Below are 19,963 nucleotides of genomic sequence, written 5' to 3'. Positions count from 1 at the left end.
GATCTATAGGCTTGATAACAGAACTTGATAATTTCACTAAAGCTTCCAATCCAATAGAGAAATACCTACTGATAGTCTCAGTTGAGTGTTGAAATCGCTCACATGTCGACCTTATTGATTCATTATGTGATAAAATATATAAGGTTATCGCAAGTACTTCTCTAGCAGTTGTCCTTGATGATCATGTAGACCATGAACATTTTCCAAGTCATACAAAAGATCTACAAAAATTGTTTGAGACATACGAAACATATTATGAAACCTCGTTGGATGGCCTTGTAGTAGCTCTCCAATCCAACTATCTCCTCTATACAACGAGGTCATGCACGGTGTCTTGTAAATATATGTTTCATAACATTCATTTATAAGACATAAAGCTGTAATTATAACTTTTTTGAGTTTTGCAATATCGGGTGACTCACTTGCATTCTCACTACATTCCATTCCTGCATAAAGATATCAATAAGAATGATCAAGAGTTAATGAAAAAAAATTATAAAACAGTTTGAAAAAAAACAATTGATCCAGAACACCAAAATTCAAAAAAACAATAATAAGCTCCTCAGTGTGAGTGGAGCCTGCAGCATAACAAATTAGGAGGAAGAAAATTATCTTACATCGAAGTTAAAAGTCCCTAATTCAATTATAGGATCTATACACAAATATCTGATAAGAGAGTTTTAAACCTGCTTTAACCAATCAAATCAAAAAGAAAGAATTGAATGGAAACCCAACTCTGAACACCTTCAATCCAATCCAATCCGGCTTAGAAATTTAAATTCAAAGAGACAAAAGCCATTTTGGTAGCTGGGATAAAGAGAAATATGTGCATAGATGGTCTCTTCAATACCTGATGTACTGGAGAGTGACAAAGCAATTACATACATACAAGCAGGGAAAAATAGTATCTTTAAACTTTGATTGATCAGAAGAGACAAGCCATGGTTGTAACTGTGGCCACTGCAGCAACAGCCGATGCTTGAAAGCATTATGTGCATTGAAAGGATTGGTAAAATTGCAAGCATTGGTGAGAGGGCATTTGGTTAGAAAACAGGCTTGTCCCTTTAAGCACAATTACAGAACAAATCCTTATAAAAATTAGTCTATTTACAGAAGAATTCCAGAAAATGCAAAATCCCAATACCAATTTCTATGAGGAATTTGTCCCTTTAAGCACTTAGGATGTAGATTTGAATGCCCTGTGGCTGCAATGCTAAAATAATTTCATAGGCAGCACTTACAGTGCAGTTGTTTCTCTATTTCAATTTTCTTTTTCTTAAAACAAACGCTTCATGATTCAATTATTCCATAGGACAAACTGAGAACATTGACCAAATGTTTTCTACATACAATAAAGCTAATTATTTTTATGCATCGTGAATTTGAAGACAATGTAACAAATTGAATGCATTGTAACAAAGCAATGAAAGTTCAATAAATATACATTGAAACTGAATACATTGAAACTGAATACATTGTAACAAACTGAATGCATTGTTAATTTGAAGACATGGTAACAAACATTTATATAGGAGCGTCTCATCCAAACAGCGACAAAAATAAAATCTTCGTTTCCAAGCTGAAAAGAAAAAAAAAAAAACTGAAAAAAATGAGGCCGAAGATACAACAACAATCCGACTAAAATGATGCAACCAAGTGCAATGATGATCTTTACTAAATGAAACTAGATTAACCATATAAAGAAACATGCTTATCCTTAATTAAAACTAAAAGTCAATATAAACAATCAAAAGATGGAAATTTTTGCAAATTAATCTTAAGAAAGAATATATAAGCTGATCAAAGATGTTTCAAACAACATAAGCTAAATCGTTAAAAATAGAAAACTTCAAGCAAACTAGCATTCAAATGCTCTAAGAATACCCCTGCTTTCAGCTATCATCAATATTCAAGGTAGGGAAACAGAGAGATTCAGCAGTCATTAGCACACAACAATGTTAATTCTATAACCGGTTTAGTTTGGAAATAATCAATAGTAAGAACAATTGTGTGTTTCAAATGCATTAAACTTGAAACAATCATTCAGATCTATAATTCTGCAACTAAACTTACAGGAAAACAAATCAAATATCTTTTCTGGTTAGTGTTTAGCTCATTACAAAAAAATTCTAATTAAACTTTCACTGATATATTTTTTTAAGATTTGAAATTTGATTGTGAAATGGAAGCAAATCCAAATGAAAAAGTAATTGCAAAGCTCAGTGTAAAAAAATTGGAAGAGAAGGCTCAGCTCAAGTATAGTATCCTGGAATGGTATTGATGCCATGCTATTTTAGGAAACCAAGCTTACAATTGCTGCCTACAAATGTAATGAATGACCTTGCTGTGCCTACAAAGAGTACCCTGACTCGATAAGGCATCATAACATGCACCACCCCACACACACTCTCTCTTTACTTTTTAAAAAAAAATGTATGGCACCCAAAAAGATAATAAAATTTCACACACTCTCAATGAAATCACCGGCTAATATTTGGAAAAAACCAAATGTCAAATTATCATGGAGTCCAAGGCTGCAGTAAGTCTTCTTTGAACAGCTTTATCCTAAAAAAGGTGCTATTTGACGACAGTTTCAAACTTAAATACATTTACTATAAAAGATTGTTACTAAATTAAAATCAGAAAAAACTACATCAATTACATTGGAATTGTCAAGGCTTCTCATGTTAGATCTAAATTTTTAATCGGAAATCCCTTAAACACTTGATGGCCTGCTCTGTCCCAAAACCCGGGTTGGACCAGATGATATGGCGAACAATATGAACTTGCTGGGATCATTTTGTTGCTTATTGAGTCCAGACGTAGATTAATCTGCTTTGATTGTCTATTTTCTTTAGGCCCTTCTACCTTATTTGGATTTTTGTTACAGCTCCTATATCTATTTCTAATGGCGATACAGCTACAATTTCTAATGGAATTGTTACAGAATACCAATCAGAATACCAACCATAATACAACAGAAACCGGAATGCAAGAGCTGCTCTGCATCCAGTGGTGGCCCTCGGAGAAATTTCTAAGGGCGATACAGCTACAATCAACACACATAAGATTCGCAGCAAATAAAAATTTCTTCAAGTGATCAATTTTTTAATTACGAGAATTGAAAGAGTTAAGTTAAAAAATGATTGGATTAATCTCGGCAATGGAAAGTTCGTCATATCGAAGAAGAAAGAAAATCGAAGAAGAATTTTATAATAGAGAAATGGTAGGTAATCGGAACCCTAAACCATAGTAGATTAGCTTAAGGAGCTTATACCTGAGCGGGCGAGTGACCTCCGATCAATTATGGGATGTAGCCTTGGTAGATTACTGTGAGAAGAGATGCAATAGCGGAGACGAGAATTGGAATCGAAGTGGCGAGCGATCTTCGATAGCGGAGACGAGCGATCTCCTGACGACTCAGCGACGAGTGATCTCCAGACGACTCATCGTGGGAATGGGAGATTGCAGGGCTGCGATAGAGGAGATGTATAGGAATCGTGAAAATGATTGAGCCGGAGCACAAATCCTCTTACGAAAATTAGGGTATATTTGTCATTTTACCCTTCAAAACAACGGGAAGCTGTGGAACAGCGGGAGGGATTCGTAGGTTGCGAAAAGCAGTCGCAGGCCGTGAAATTTTTGCTACCTCCGTTTTGCCGTAATGCCCCAAACGATTATTTATTAACTTTTTATAAAGCAAAGCAAGTAAAAAGCTGTCCCAAACGAACCCTAAGACTTGATTTGTGATCTGGTGTGGTTTGATATTGAGTTGATAACTCTTGCTGTTGTTATTCTGATTTATTTGTTTCAGATCTCACTACTATCATCGATATCAACTAAACTTTTGTTACATGAGAATTACATATCGGTTATGGAGGACTTATTTGGGTTCTTTTGTTTTTTTAAACATAGTTGTTTAGTGTTTTTTTAACCATTTTATTTTTGAGCTATTTTTATTTCATATCTAAACATCACAACAACAACAACAACAACAACATCAAGCCTTTGTCCCACTACGTGGGGTCGGCTAAATGAATTCTTTTTCTCTATTGTGTCACGTTAAAAGTCAAATTCTTATTTAAATCTAATAAAAAAGATCATTTCTAATATTTTTCTAAACCAAGTCTTTTTAGGTCTACTTCTATATTCTTTAACATATCAAATCTATACCTCTACTTCTTATCCGGGTCATCGGAAGGCGCCATTTTTTTATGGTGGACCAAACCAATCTAAGACGACTCTCCATAAATCTTATCTTCCAACTAGAGCTAAACTCCACTTTTTCCGTATATGCTCATTTTGAATCCTATCTCTAAAGGGTAAAGCATCATCCACCTGAGCATCCTCATCTTTGCAACACTTAACTTAGTATTAATGCTTCTTCTTTTAATAGCCAACATTCCGACCACCATAAGCATTGCAGGTCCTCTAACCCACCATCTTTTAGAAATTTTCCTTTTTTAAGATTTGAAGGTAACTTTTCTATCACATTTCAATCAAGCCCCGATGCCATTCTCCACGTCAACCATCACTTTAATTCTGTTGATAATATCCCCATGCTATTTCAACCATCACTCTGAACAATAGATCCAAGATTCTAAAAACGTGTACTCTCTTAATGAACTTGATCGGCCAAAGTCACAATCCTCTCCACAAGGTTTATTACTATTAAAATTCACTTCAATATATTCAGTTTTAGAAAACAAAAATAAAAGCGGTTTCCAATGGTTGTTTCTTTTCAAAAGTATGCAAGGTTTTTTGATAAGGCTTTATGGCATTTAAATCTTAAGGTTGAAACCATAGATTGAATAGTAGATATAGATTGAACTTACATTGGGTTGATTTTATGCCAACTATTTGACATATAATAATTGATAGATTTTGGTTTTAAATATTATTTTTTTGCTATTTTTTTTGAACATTGGGGTTTATATTGCGCAATAATGAGGCTCGCCTTGAGGCCATTCAAGTTTATTCTATGAAAAATGCCTCGAGCTTTTTTTATAAGGCATGCTCCTTAGTTTGCTAAGGCACACTCATCTCGCTTGCGTGAAGGCCGTATATCTTTCCCCATAATATATATATTATAATTATATATAATATATATATATATATAATATTTATATAATCACACCTTCATGCACCCCAAGCCGTAACAGCTTCCTCGATCTACAACCATTCACCTTCGCCACAGCCACCACTATCGCAACTGTAAATGATCAATTGGAAGCTGCACACCACCACCAACACCTCTAAAAATATTAGAGTATTACTGATGCGAACATCCAACGGTGTACGCTTATCTGAGAAAGAGATGAAGATCAACGACCGAGATCATTTCACTTTATCTTAATTTACTAATTATATTTTTTTATTTATGCATTTTCCATTTTTACCCTCTTTTGAGAAAGTTATTTTTACCCTCTTTTGAGAAAGTTCTCCTTTGTAAGCCCTAGGAGCATATCTGTCTTTTTTTGTTTCTTTCATTTTGAGGCCTATATATAGAGGCCTTTGCTTTTGTATTGATATGATGGATTTTTAAGAAATTTTTTTTTCTACAATTTGTTCTTGAGAGCTATGGGAGTTCTTAGGAGAGTGGAAGTCCCTATGTGAGGGAAGCGTAGTATCCACCAGCTACAGGATGTGTCCGGGCTCGTGGTTTGAAGTTCTTAGGTGAGGGTAGCACAACACCCATCACCCGCAGGATGTGTCCGGGCTCATGATTTATTTTTCTTTCCCTACACTTCCTTTCTCCTTCTCTAATTACCCTTCTTCTTTCTTCTAGCCACCGCCCTAACCCCCTCTTTCTCCCTTAGCCGATTCCCTCTTGACCGCCGGCAAAACCCTCCATAGCTGTCGGCCAAGCCACTCTCTTCCCCTCCTCCACCTGTCAGCCACTCCACCACCGCTTCCTAGCTGGCCACCCCATCTCCTCCCATCATCCTAGCCGCCGGCCACCCCCATCCTTTTCCTCTTAATGATAATTTCAATCATCTTTAATACCTATCAAAATTAGCCTACCTAATTTGGGGAAAGAATTAAATCTATTTGAAATTCAAATTAGAATTTCAAATATTTTCCTAAAATTAACTAAGCTAACTTAGGAAAGTTCCTAAATTAAGTCTAATTTGATCTTAAATTATATTTGATTTAATTACCCTTTTTCTAATTTATAATCATGATTTAGGAAGTTTAAATTCCCTCCACAAATCCCATCTTGCATTCAAAGCCCTTCTTATTTTGGCCTTATTAATTTGGTAACAAATTTGAATTCAAAATTCAAACAATTTTGAATTTGAATTTGTTTCCTAAATAAGAATCCATATTTTAGAAAAAATACTTAAATTAGATCTAATTAAATCTCTAATTGGATTGGTTTTAAATTAATTTTCTTAATTAGTAAATCTCTTTTGAGAAACCCCCTAAATCTCTCAAATCTGAAATTAAAAGTAGATTTAATTCCCTAATCACATTTATTGCTTAGGTCCACATATATTGTATGTGGACATTTCTCCTCCCTCTCCATATGGCCGTCCCCCTTATTCTCTTGCCTTCTCTATTTTAATTAATTCATTCACAAAATTGGAACTCCATTTAAGGGATTAATTAAGTAACCTCTTCCCTCTCTTTTCCAATTAATTTGAAATATCAAATTCACATGACCCTTTCCCTCTCGTTCTACATCAATTACTCTCATATTTATGTTGATGACAAACATTTATGAAATAGCAAGACGACTAAAATAAATGAAAAAGATGATTGAGAGACATTGGACTCCACAAGATGAGGTCGGGGAGAGATCAATTTGTTTTGACGATGACTCAAATAAAAGCCCCCTCAGTGGTGACTGTGCAAATAATTTCTGAATTGTTGCTAACTATTTCAACTTTCTTTAGGAATTAAATGTGGATATGTAGGGAACTTGGGAAGAAGGAATTTGACGTTAAACTTAATGTTATATAATACTTTTATGCTATTTCTATGTTTTATATTGTTTTGCCTCTATAATATTTGGATTTCAATTCTAAAAACCACCGACGATTACCTTGGCTTCTCATCGGACAATCCACTCCTCCACCGCCGACTATCTTCTCTTGGATCAAAGCCATTGGTGTTGCTACCATCTTAGTGGCATCGTTTGGTGTGCTGAAAGCCTCTCTCCGCTAAAGCCTTAGATTGAGTGTGAGTGAGAACGGTAACTCTAAGTAAAATTTCTAAATATTAAGCTTAGGATTTTATTACGGCATATCTAGTGTTATTGTGATACTTTCTAAGTTGTCTTAACTTGTTCTAATCTCCTAAGTTTTGTAACTGCATACCAAGAAAAAATTAATAATTGAGAATTCTTATAATCATGCCTTATGGCTCATTAACCTTAAAGTAGAAAGCTTCACAATACTTTTAGTAGTTCCTTGCAATTCTTGTTGATTTCACATCACTATGTTCATGTCTTTATTGCAATGGAGTTGTTATGGAGGTACCTACTTGCAGTTGGATATTTACTTAAGGGGCTTTAGTGAAGTGTTTTTGAAAGCATGGACCAAAATGAAGGCAATCTTATACCTCAAGAATCCAAGTGTAATTTACCCTAATATTTATATGCTCATGTCTTCATATTAGATTTTCTTGAGAAAAAAAGAAGAAGAATTTCTAGTGCATTTGCACAGGCCAGCTAGTTTTCATAAAAAGGCTAGAGAACATGTTATTTGGCATTATCTTTGAATTTATTAAGAAGTATCATAATTTTTCTCTTTATTCGCTCTCTCTTTTCTCTATCTTTCCGTATATGTCAAGTCCTTTTCTTCTTGGGAATCATAATTCACAAAAAGTACTCCACATATACAGAAATTGTTGCCTCTCTCTTCTTTGCCTTTTAAAAGTCCTCCCTTCACTCCTCTCATCTCTTCAAAACCCGTAGTTTTTGCTAGTATTATGTTTGGTCACCTTGGACTATCTTGATGCCGATATTCTTTGTTATAGCAAAGCCAACATCTGTTCCTTCAAATTAAGAAAAATTAAAAAAAGACACAAGATATTGAGCCAAGCTGACAATCAAGTTCCCAACTAAGTCATTAGTTCAATTATTATTGACACATGGTAGATTGGAAGAGACCTACTAGATTGTCCAAGAAGGAATAAATTCACAAACATTCCAAATGGTTTTCTAATGAATTGAAGCTTTTCCCTCATCTTCTACTATTAGTAGGAGCAGGAGCACTGAACCTAAAAGGGGGAGCTAGTGAGAGGATATTTGATTGAAAAGCCAAGCAAGGGAGGGGGGACAATTATCCCTCTTAAAAAGAATAATTTTAGGTTATTTAACATGAAATTGGTTTCTTTATTTTGAGATTTAGGATGTGTTTCCTTATTTCTTTTCTTATTTTGAGATATAGGATTTTTTCTTTCTAATGTGAATATTTAGGATTTGTTTCCTAATTTATTTGCCTTGCTATTTAAATCCTTGTAAATCTATTTATATTCCCATTAGAGCTATAAGAATAAAGCAATTAGTTCTCTTCTTACAAATTATGGACTAAACAGCCAACTAATCCCTCCTTTCCTTCCTTGTCTTTGCTCTGCTTTCCGTGGCACTCTAGTAGCCCCTCTGCTAAACCTTCGGGAGTCCAATGATAACCTACTTGCTTCTTATAACAGCCATGTATTGATCCCAAGGGGTAGGAGGTACATGAATTGTTTTCTCTACTGAATGACGTGAATAATACTTGGGAAAAGTCCAATTGGCATTCAAGTCCCAAGATCTCTCTGGCAGATGTTGGAAGCCTGAAACTCTTGAGATTGAGATCACATTCTCACTTTCTTCTTTTTAGCTCTTTAAAAACTTTCCATATTCATGCATTGTATACCCTCAGAAATGACCATTGGCTGATTAACTTTGGTTGTGTGGGGATATTTGGTTGTTAGTAAGTATAATAAAATCGGTGGATGGTGGGTGCCAAGTGGAGTTTGGGAAGTATAATTGCAATCCAATGGTCACTTCATCATTTTCCCTGATTCACAAAAGTTTAATATCCGGAAGCTTCACTATATCATGGTTGCCTTATGCTTGCTGAAGTGCTCAACTTGAGACACGGCAAAGGCAACTCTGATACCAATTTTAGCAAAGAAAAAATCACTGTGGAAATGAAAGTAGATATGAAGGATGTCATTACTATAAAAGAAAATTTTTATGAGATAAGTGGGGATTTTGTGACTAATTCACCCATAATAACTGAGGATTACTCACCCAAAGAAGAAAAATTTCCTATCCCATTCTGAAGCTCTTTCCAAGTTACTTTCATATTCATCTTTTTTTCACCCTCGAATGTAATCTCTTGGTCAATTAAATAAGTTTGTTGTTGGAGGATGGTTGGCAGTTGGAAAGCACAATAAAATAAAGTGAATGTGGGTGGTAAGTAGTGATTAGAAATTACAATTTTGATCCAATGCTCCAGCTGTGACATAATCTGCAGACTGTTTCAGAACTATTTACACATATAATTTTTGTGCTACAATAATAACCTAAGATTCCTCAAATAAAGAACTCTCCTCCCAAACTCATCATGAGAGAGAGATGGAGCGTTACTCCTCACCAAGCATCTTACATGACTATTATATGAGGTTTAATAGAATGGGTAACGCATTAAGCTTTTAACTCCTTTGTAGCTTGTCCTCTCATCTTTTAAATCTCCTTAACTTCTTATTTTGATCACTTCTCTGTGCTCTCCAAATGCATGGAGTAAAATACACTGCAGCAAGCCTGGTTTAGGTTTGCTTTCCTAAGATTTCTTGTGTTGGACGAATACCCTTTGTTCATATCCTTTTATTCATTAGTTTAAATTTCATGCTTTTTGCCGTTGTCAGGTTTCAAGTCATGGATGATAAAAGTGGAGGGTTGCATTAGGTAGTCGACAGCCAATATAAAACTTGCCGAATAATTATGACATGAATATTTTAAAAAATTGTGTTAATGCTAGGGAGTCCCCTGGAAGCGATGCGCTGTATGGCCTGAATACAGTGACAAGTGTGCAAGGGCCACTGCACCGGCACCCGGGTGCAGTGTTAAATGGGCAAGGGTTCCCCATCAAGGATGGATGTGGGCAAAGAAGTTAGTCCATGAAACTAAAATTAGGATATGAACTTGGAATATAGGCTCTCTTATAGGAAAATTAATAGAATTAATAGATATTATGATTTTAAGGAAGATAAATATTCTATGCATTCAGGAAACTAAATGAGTTGGAGAGAATGCTAAGGAGATTGATAGTTTAGGTTATAAATTTTGGTATTCAGGTGGGAGTCATACTAGAGATGGTGTATGTGTGATTGTAGATAAGAGTTTGAAGGATAATGTTATAAAAATTAACAGAATTGGAAATAAAATTTATAGCTTTAAAGATTATTGTTAATGCTAAGATTGTTAATATTATAAGTGCTTATGCTCCTCAAGTAGGTTTGGATATGTGTTTAAAATTACAATTTTGGAATGACTTAGAATAATTAATACAAAAGATACCTCTTGAAGAAAGAGTTTTTATTGGAGGAGATTTAAATGGACATGTTGGTAGAGAGGTAGATGATTTTAAAAGCATTCATGGTGGTCATAGTGATGTGGAACATAACATGCAAGGATGATTAGATTAATGAATTTGCACGCTTAATGTTAGAAACCATAATAACTATATCTTTATATTGATTATAAATGACAAAATAAAACACAAAGAGCGGTAAAACAAGCTTATGCTAAATCACATACAAAGTAGTTAAGATTGTAAAACAGTCATTTTAATCTAACATTGCATACATGATTGGTTTTCAACGATGATTCCTAAACTAACAATGAGTTTTGTTACTATAAGAATCCACTTACTCAATTATCTAATTCACTAGGTTATAGTGGATGAGAATTAACATTATCCATGTGAATCAACTAAACCATAGTTAAGAGCGACTAGGAAGATAGGAAATTGTGGACTCTGAAAATTCGGCCCCGACCTCCTCGCCACGTTAAAGTGCTTTTTTTTTGGCGAGGGAGTTTTAACGGAATAAGTACCGGGGTAAATTTTGGAAGGCAGATGGATTGTAGATAAGACATTACCCAGAGATTTCGCCCTCATTTTGCGAGGACTTTATGATTTGAGTTCCGAGTTCTGGTTTTCTATAGGTGCAAGCCCCTATAGTTAATTACCCCTCCCGATCACGAGAGAGAACTTTCGATTAAGGCTAGTCGTCGATCAGATACGTTGTATCCATAGATACGTAGTATCAGACATATAGTAGCAGCAATAGACATTGGTATTTGAAAATGTTGGATTTAAAAATTGGTTGGAAGTTGGAAAATTTGAATATTTTGGAGGTTTGGAAATTTGCGTTGAAAGAATTTGATATTTAAAATTGAAAATATTACCATCTAGCACTTAAAGCGGATGGTGGGGGAATGGATGATGGACCCGATCAAGATCTCATGGTTCCGTCGTCCTGGGCCATCGTGGTCTCTGGTCTATTTAGTTAGAGGTAGTCGACCCAACTTGACAGAAGGATCCTTGTCGGCAGCCATGGGTTGCTTCGTCCAAGGGGACCTCATAGACCTGGGTTGAATGTTTGTCTAAGGGGACAAATTTGAATCCACCTTAGCTAACAGAGGGCTTTGTGCCCTATCGATCATATCCTATTGATTCATGTCTCAAGGATTTGATGCCACTAAGGAGTGTATTGGCTTTGACCATAACCGCTATTTCGTGGTGCCATTTGGCGGCAAAACCACTCGGTTCAGAGGGCCCCGGGTCATAACCGTTTATCCTGCGGTGCCATTTGGCGGCAGACCGCCTGTTAGAGGACATGTACCACGTTCTTATTAGTAGGAGATTATTTGAGAATGGATCATAGTGATATTTTCGACTAGGCATTAGCTATTTGTGAGCTGGAGTTATATTTGAATTTGTCCATCTCGACAAACTGTTGCGAATGGTGGATGGATTTTGCTTTGAGTGATTGATGGATTGAATTTTGATTTTAAATATCTGGAATTGGAATTTGTTGGGTTTTGGACTATTTGGGTGGAGCTTTCGATTAAATGGGCTTTTAAGAGACATTTGAAAAATGCCTGAAATTAATCCCTCCGATTGAGATTTACATTCAACATGGTCATCATCAGGGTATTTAGGGTTATTTCTCTTTATAGATTGAATCTTGTCAACTCTGCTTTGTTATTGACAGAGGATAGGATTTCGTAGGTTTTATGCCTTTGTTAGTGAATTCATATTATTATAGGCCTTGACGACCTAATATGAATGCAATAAAACAAATATACCAGCCGTCGCGACCGTATACTTGTTTGTTGGTTCGAACCCTATCGACTTCTATTCACCCGTATAGAAGGATCAGGTTCGAACTTGAATTCAATTATCGACCCGCGCAGCATCCCTAGACGTCACGTGTGTACCAATAACACGCTCGTCGGGGCCCATGTAGGTGTTTGAGGGCATTTAATAATTATACCCTGTCAACTCCTTTTTACCTGCTTAGGAGGATCTGGTTTAAATTTAATAACCAGCGCAGCATCCCTAAACATCACGTGTGTACCAATAACACGCTCTTCGGGGCCCATGCAGGTGTTTGGGGGCATTTTGTAATTATTTATTGAACATTGTCGACTCCTACTTATCTGCTTAGGAGGATCGGATTCAAATTTGATAACCCGCATAGCATCCCTGGACGTCACGTGTGTACCAATAACACACTTGCTGGGGCCCATGCGGGTGTTTGGGGGCATTTTGTAATTATTTATGGAACTTGTCGACTCCTACTTATCTGCTCAGAAGGATCGGATTCAAATTTGATAACCCGCGTAGCATCCCTGGACGTCACGTGTGTACCAATAACACGTTTGCTGGGGCCCATGTGGGTTTCATGATTGCTTTTACCTCTTCTAGTGTACCTATGTGTATACAAGCTATAGTGTATGTGCAGGGGTATTATGAAAATATTTGTAAACGTCTTCTGTCCGCTTGTGTGAATGTTGCGGATCCGGTGGCGTGAAGTAGCAGCTTCTGAATAGAGTTATTCGCTGCTTCGTACAGGTAGACTGTCGTACATGTGGGCTCCGAAATGCGTGCGACGAGTAGGAGCCTCAGAAGCTCTTGCAACGACAGCAGGAAAGTCAATGCTACCAAACTGGATGGTAGCCCCGGTATTTCCAGTTTCAATAACAGCATTTGCCAGCTGAATCCTGGCACCTTGTCCCAACTGGACGGTCATCGGCGTGTTATGTAGATCCATCTTCATAAATGAAAGGCAAGGGTTAGTAATCAGAATCTGACAGTTGTTGTTTGTATCCATGAGATATCTAATGTCGATTGTAGGGGAGTTGTTACATTCACGTCTTAGCCATTGTCATCACTCATGAGCAGACTAATGTGTTTACTATATTTCTTTTAGAGAAATTAGATCTCTCTACCTCCCCCACAAATAAATTATATCATTCATTAGAGATCCATTTGTAGCAAGTGGTATCCAAGGCTCTTTGTAGTGGGCTTCCTTATTCATACATGAATCTCCTGGTCATCGCTCCTAAGTGAGATATATGAATCCTTGTTTGTTCATTTGAATACCAAATCCCTCCACTTGCATGGGACAAATGTATTTGTTTGCATGTATTTCGGTATTTGTGAAAACTGATATATATTTGTGAGATAGAAATTTGGGGAAGAGGTCACCGTCATCAAATTCTTAGATTTGATTTAAGGTGCGAGGGAGAAGATCCGGAGTCCAATGGCTGATCTCGAAGAAGTCTTGCGTGTGGACAGTTGTGTGGGATCTTTTGGGCAGCAAATGAGAGCCTTCCGGATGGCGAATCAGCACTAAAAAATTGCTGGAATCTTGGAACAGTGGTTGTGACTCTTCAGGACAGGAAACAGCGGTTACTGGAGAGCAGGACAGCAGCTCGTCTCGTCGGAAATTTTCAGGACAGCAAGCAGGAGGTTTCTGGAGAGCAGGGCAGCAGCTCAACTTGCCAAAATCTCCTAGACAGCAAGGGTCTTGGCTGAAATGTTCTGCACGGTAAGGAAAAGTCTTCTAATAGAAAGTCTGGACAGCAGTGGGAGTATCCGGACAGCAGGACAACACCTGATTTTTGCCGAAATTCCCTGGACAGCAGTTGTAGGGTGCTGGAAGTCTTCTGGACTGCAAGCTGTAATCTCCAAAAGTGCAAGACAGCAAAGAAAACGTAAGCCTTAGGAGGGGTAGGGGGAGGGGCAGATTAAATCTGAACTTAATTACATGTTTAATGGGGAATTAGGCTTTATTCCTTTGAAATCTGAATTTGAATAATTGGGGAAATTGGGAGGGAAAGTGGGGAGGGGATTGTATTAATTAGATCCTTAATTCATGGGATGTAATTAATTAAAAGGAAAAGGTTGGGGGGGTCGGCCAAGGAGAGAGGAAGAGAGAGGGGTTGGGTATTAAGGAGGTGGGCCCAAGTAATTAAGGGGATTGAATAGTTAAATTTGGAATTAATTTTAGATTTAAACTAATTGGATAGTTTTCTTAATTTATGGGATGATAATTTAAGAATGGTTTGAAATTCAAATTTTAATTTGAACTTAATTATATTCCTAAATTAGGGGAGCCAAATTAGGAAAGTATTTATGGGAAATTTGAAATCAAAATGTGGGAGGGAAATATGTTGTCGGCGGCGATGAGGTGGAGGGGGAATGCCAGCGGGTGGAGAGAGATGAGAGGTTTCCGGCGGGCCTGTGATGTAGGGTAGGGACGCTGGCAGGATGTGGGAAGGGGTCGGGTGTGGGGAGCCATGGGGTTGGGAAGATTGGTAGGGGAATAATAGGCGGTCGGCTTGGGAAGAAGGGGGAGGCCATAGCCGGCTGTTGTGGGAGAGAATGGGGAGGGGAAAAAAGAAGGAAAATAAAAGAGAAGAACAAAACCAAGAGTTCACCCGCCGGTGGGCTGTTGGGTACTTTGTTAGCCTCTCCTAGGCTTCACCATCACTCTCTAGAACTCACAAAGAGATCATGACAAAAGTTGAATTTCATTTGAATAATCATCATCCTCCAAAATACAAGTGAACTAGCCTATAAATAGGCCTCAGAACAAGAAAAGAAACAATGACTAAAATGCCTTTGGGCTACAACACCACATGGCCACCCCTAGAGGAAAAAATAGAAAAAAATCAGAAATATAAAATAAACTAATACATAAAACACATAAAAAAATATACTCCAGATCGTAGCCATTGATCTCTGATGTTCTCATCACATAATAGGTTTCGAACAACAAATGAAAGTGGTAAGACAAGATTGGATTTTTCTTTAGCTTATGATTTTTTGATAGCAAAATATCTTATTTAAGAAAAGAGACGAGCATCTTATCACTTATAAAAATGGATATAGTAAAACGCAGATTGATTATTTTCTTATAAGAAAATTAGATTGTTTAGATTGCAAAGATTGTAAAGTTATCCCTAGTGAAAATTTATGTACCCAACATCGATTATTAGTTTTAGACATTAAGATAAAGGGACAGAAAATAAAAAATAAAGTAAAACGATATTCTAAGATTAGATGGGGGCATTTAAAGAATATTAACAAAAATATTTTTAAGAGTATGATTTTAGATCTTAAGATTTTGTTTGTCCACGAGGATGCTAATGTTATGTGGGAAAAAGTTGCTAGTGATATTAAGAATATTGTAAAAGATGTGTTTGGAGTTTCGAAGGGAAAAACTCATAATAGTAAAAATAGTTGGTGGTGGAATCCGAATGTGCAAGAAAAGATAAAAATAAGAAGATTTGTTATAAAAATTGGTTTAGATGTAAAAATTCTGATAATTGGGAAATCTATAAATATGCTTGTAAGGAATCTAAGAAAGCTATTTGCGAAGTAAAGAGCTTAGCTTTTAATAATTTATATAATATATTAGATACTAAGGAGGGAGAATGATACTTGTATAAATTAGCCAAACAAAGAGATAAAAGTAGTAAAGATTTAGTTCAAGTGAAGTGTATTAAGGACAAAGATCAAAAAGTAATTTTCTTAGAAGATGATATTCAACAAAGGTGGATGAGATATTTTGCTAAACTTTTTAATGAAGAATGTGAAAATACAATTGACTTTAGTGACTTTAGCACCTTATATGAAAGTAAATATTTTTGTTTTCATTGGCGTATTAGTAAAATCGAATTTAGAGAGGCTTTAAAGAAAATGAAGAGTGGAAAAGCTATTGGACTTGATGATATTTCAATAGAGATGTGGAAATGCTTAGGAGATGAAGGAATTTTTGGTTGACTAAATTTTTTAATTCTGTTTTGAAGACTAAAAAGATGCCAGATGAGTGGAGAATGAGTGTATTAATTTCTATTTTTGAAAATAAAAGTTATGCACAGGATTGTGCAAATTATAGGGGAATTAAGTTAATGTGTCATACTTTAAAACTTTGGAAGCGAGTTATGGAGCATAGGTTACGGCGTGATACTAATGTTTCTCAAAATCAATTTGGATTCAATGGAAGCCATACATTTATTGAGAGGTTTGATGGAGAAATATAGAGAGAATAAGGATGATCTACATATGATATTTATTGATTTAGAGAAAGTATATGATAAAGTTCCAAGAGAAGTGCTATGGAGAGTTCTTGAAAAGAAAGGAGTTAATAACGCTTATATTCAAATCATAGTGGAGGAATGCTTCGGGTTTATTGTGTGATAGAAAAGTCCCCCTCAAACTTAAGGGAAAATTCTATAAGATGGTGGAAAGACCTGCAATGCTTTATGGTGCCGAATGTTGGCCATTAAAAGAGAAGCATAATACTAAGTTAAATGTTGCAGAGATGAGGATGCTTAGATGGATGAGTGGCTTTACCCTTAGAGATAGGATACGAAATGAGCATTTAAGTGAAAAGGTTGGAGTAGCTCTAGTGGAAGATAAGATTTGAGAGAGTCGCCTTAGATGGTTTGGTTACATTAAACAGAGGCCTTCCTATGATCTGGTTAGGAAGTTGAGGTTTTAGATTTGTCTTATGTTAAGAAAGGTAGAGGTAGACCTAAAAAGACTTGGTTAGAAAATATTAGAAATGATATTTCTTTATTAGATTTAAATGAGAATTTGACTTATAACAGGATACAATGGCGAAAAAGGATTCATGTAGCTGACCCCACGTAGTGGGACAAAGGCTTGATGTTGTTGTTATTGTTGTTGTTGTTGCATGAAACTTTGTCGAATCATTCCCTTTGGATTCTAGTCTCAGCTAATCTAATGTCAATTGTCTTTGTTTCTAGGCTGTCTGTCTAATCAAATAAAACTTGTCATGAGATTTCCATCGACAAATTTAAAAATTTTATTTGTAACTATTTAGGCAGTGTAATTTAGCAATATTTCACCAGATTGGAATTTTGTAATGCTCACTACATTTATGTATTACAACCGCTGCCTTACATGATTATGTGTATTTTATGGGTGCTATTCTCAAAACTGGTTTTGGGGGGACTTTTGGTTAAAACTGGTAAGGACTCAAAGAATAAGGAAAAAAAAGTGTTTCCCTTGCTAAATATGATGCCAATTTATGGAAAATATTGGAAACCATATAAACAGCATGTTCTTTCTATCTTTATATTTCACACAAATTAAAGGCAGGCAAGAGGACCTGCTTCAGTTTTCAGTGAAGAGTGATGAACTTTGTTGAGCTCTCCACAAAGTAGGCGAAGTTCAAGAATGTTGGATTTATGAATTTAACCTCTTTCAATAGGACTGAATATTTATTTGTTTTTCCTGTAGTGCTGTAATTTCAAGTTTTACAAAGTCATTTTGCAACTCAACTGTTAGCGACTTCAATCCATTTTCTTTTGGTTCTCAAGATTAAAAATAACATCAGTTGCTTGCACATAACTATATCTTATAATGCAATTTAGTACTAAGTGTTTGAGAGTTATCAGTTAAATTCCCGATAGAAAAATTAACTGGAATGGTTCACAATTAATGAGCCATTAAAACTTGTTTTAACCAACATTAGCAGGAAGGATTTCTCATTAAATCTAGTTAAACATTCCATATGAAATAATTGGCTTCTCTAAACTGAGCAACTCCCTGATAGGGTTTTAAGAGTCATCTCCCTCTGCAACAGTGCTCATAAAAAATGAAGATTAGTTCACAGGTAACTGTTTACCTCTTGTTGGCATTATCTTCTGCCAAAGGCCGGGGCGGAACTAGCCTTTCATTTTTTTTTGGGGGAGGTCGCAAAATTTTCATAGAAATAGAGAAAATTAAAAAAATAAAATAAAATGAATGCATAATTTAAAGAAAAATCTTGTATTACATTATAATAGATAAATTGAAAATTATTACAAGCTTAATAATCTATTTTGCATCTTTTGATAATGTTGTATTGCAACTTCATTAGAAATCAAATTTAACATATCTTTTTTAATGTAAGGTATCAAGCAATCATTGAGCCAATCATCACTCATCATACTATGCAATCGATATTTGATAATCCTCATTGTCGAATGCCTGACTCGTGGATGACCGCCGTGTGAAAAAGAGACCCCAAATCAGTGACTGCGAGTCGTGCGATTCCTGCTGCCGGCTATTGCGTGAAGAAGCACGAAGGGTGAGCGACTGATCGGGCTGTTAGGGTAAAAAGGGGGCAAAAGTAGAAATTTAAGAAGTTTGGGGGGGGGAAGCTTTAAGGTTGTATTCAGGTATTTCAGTTGTATTTCCAATCTGCACCCACAAAAGTACCGTTACCTGAATGTTTCTTTAGGATACACCCCTGGCCCGATCAGTCGCCTTCAAAATCCTTCTCTTCTTTATATTACAATTGCTTTAGGGTTGTAATAACTTAAATACCCATAAGCTTTAAGGTTGTATTCAGGTATTTCAGTTGTATTTCCAATCTGCACCCACAAAAGTACCGTTACCTGAATGTTTCTTTAGGATAATATGGTTTGACAGCATTGGCTCGGTAATGAATTTTGTGGCATTGTAATAGATGTATTGGTGAAAGTATAAATGGAATTTAATTTGATTATTTTCGATTTCACTACATATAAGTCTTTGGCTCACTGCATTCTGTTGCTTTGCTTAGGGTCACCTGATGCAGATGACAATGATGGTTCCACCCTCTTTCCCCAAGGAACTCCAGTACCTAAACAAGGAAGACCGTCTGCTTCGTTGGCTTATTGTTAAACACAGGAACACAGTATATGGCTTGGAAGCCATTAATGATGATGAGGGGAAGGATGAGCTGAGCTTGTTCGGCTCCGGCAGCTTATACAGGAAGACAGAGGAGGATGGGGATGATGATGAGGATGATGATGACGACGATGAATATGAACAAGAATAGAGCTGTATGTATTTTCAGAGCCTTAGCTTTTTCTTGTAGATGTTAAGCATATAATATTGTTTCATTTGGTGAGAACTAATATTCCTGATAAGCTGATGTTTAAGAACAATCCTAGACTTAAAAGCCTGATATCGGAGCTTTTATGTCTGCCATCATTCACTACTACTTCCAGGAAAAAAAAAGTTTTTTTAGGGAGAATGCTGGAGTAAAAGCTTAGTGAGTGAAATTAAAAAAAAAAGGTTCATTTGTGGAGAGATTATTCTGTGCGGACATCGGACGGGAGAACTATCCGGACGCTCGGTACTGCGCTCGGTACCGAAGCCGTATACTTTTGGGGTGACGTGGTACATTTTTATTGGCATTTGGACTATGTCCGGACTCTGCACGTAATAATTTGCCCCATTTGTGCTGCGATGTAGCTATTTAAAAAATAACTATAAAGTTGTCGGAAAGGTAGTTTTTCTTTTTTAAAGCTGCTGTATTAATCAATGAAAAAGTTGTCCGAAAATCAGTGAAAAAGGGTATGCTTGGAAACTTACATTTAAGTCTTAAGCTATTTTATAATATATATTATCGTTTTAGTTTTGGTGCTGCTCCTCACTTTTGATACACC

The 19,963-nt window shown here is 36.2% G+C and overlaps 1 protein-coding gene across 1 annotated transcript in view; it reads left to right on the top strand.

Moving 5' to 3' along the window:
• Positions 1 to 19,545, top strand: part of LOC110110334 — a 28,228-nt gene extending 8,683 nt beyond the window's left edge. The window contains exon 2 of the mRNA XM_020841749.2: positions 19,093 to 19,545. Within this exon, the coding sequence (XP_020697408.1) occupies positions 19,093 to 19,350 (258 nt within the window). The 3' untranslated portion in view covers positions 19,351 to 19,545. The remainder of the gene's footprint in view (positions 1 to 19,092) is intronic.
• The last annotated feature ends 418 nt before the right edge of the window (positions 19,546 to 19,963 follow it).

This window comes from Dendrobium catenatum, unplaced genomic scaffold, assembly GCF_001605985.2.
Source record: "Dendrobium catenatum unplaced genomic scaffold, ASM160598v2 fragScaff_scaffold_400, whole genome shotgun sequence".
NCBI classification, from domain to species: Eukaryota; Viridiplantae; Streptophyta; class Magnoliopsida; order Asparagales; family Orchidaceae; genus Dendrobium; species Dendrobium catenatum.
This window is presented reverse-complemented; position numbering and strand designations above follow the sequence as displayed.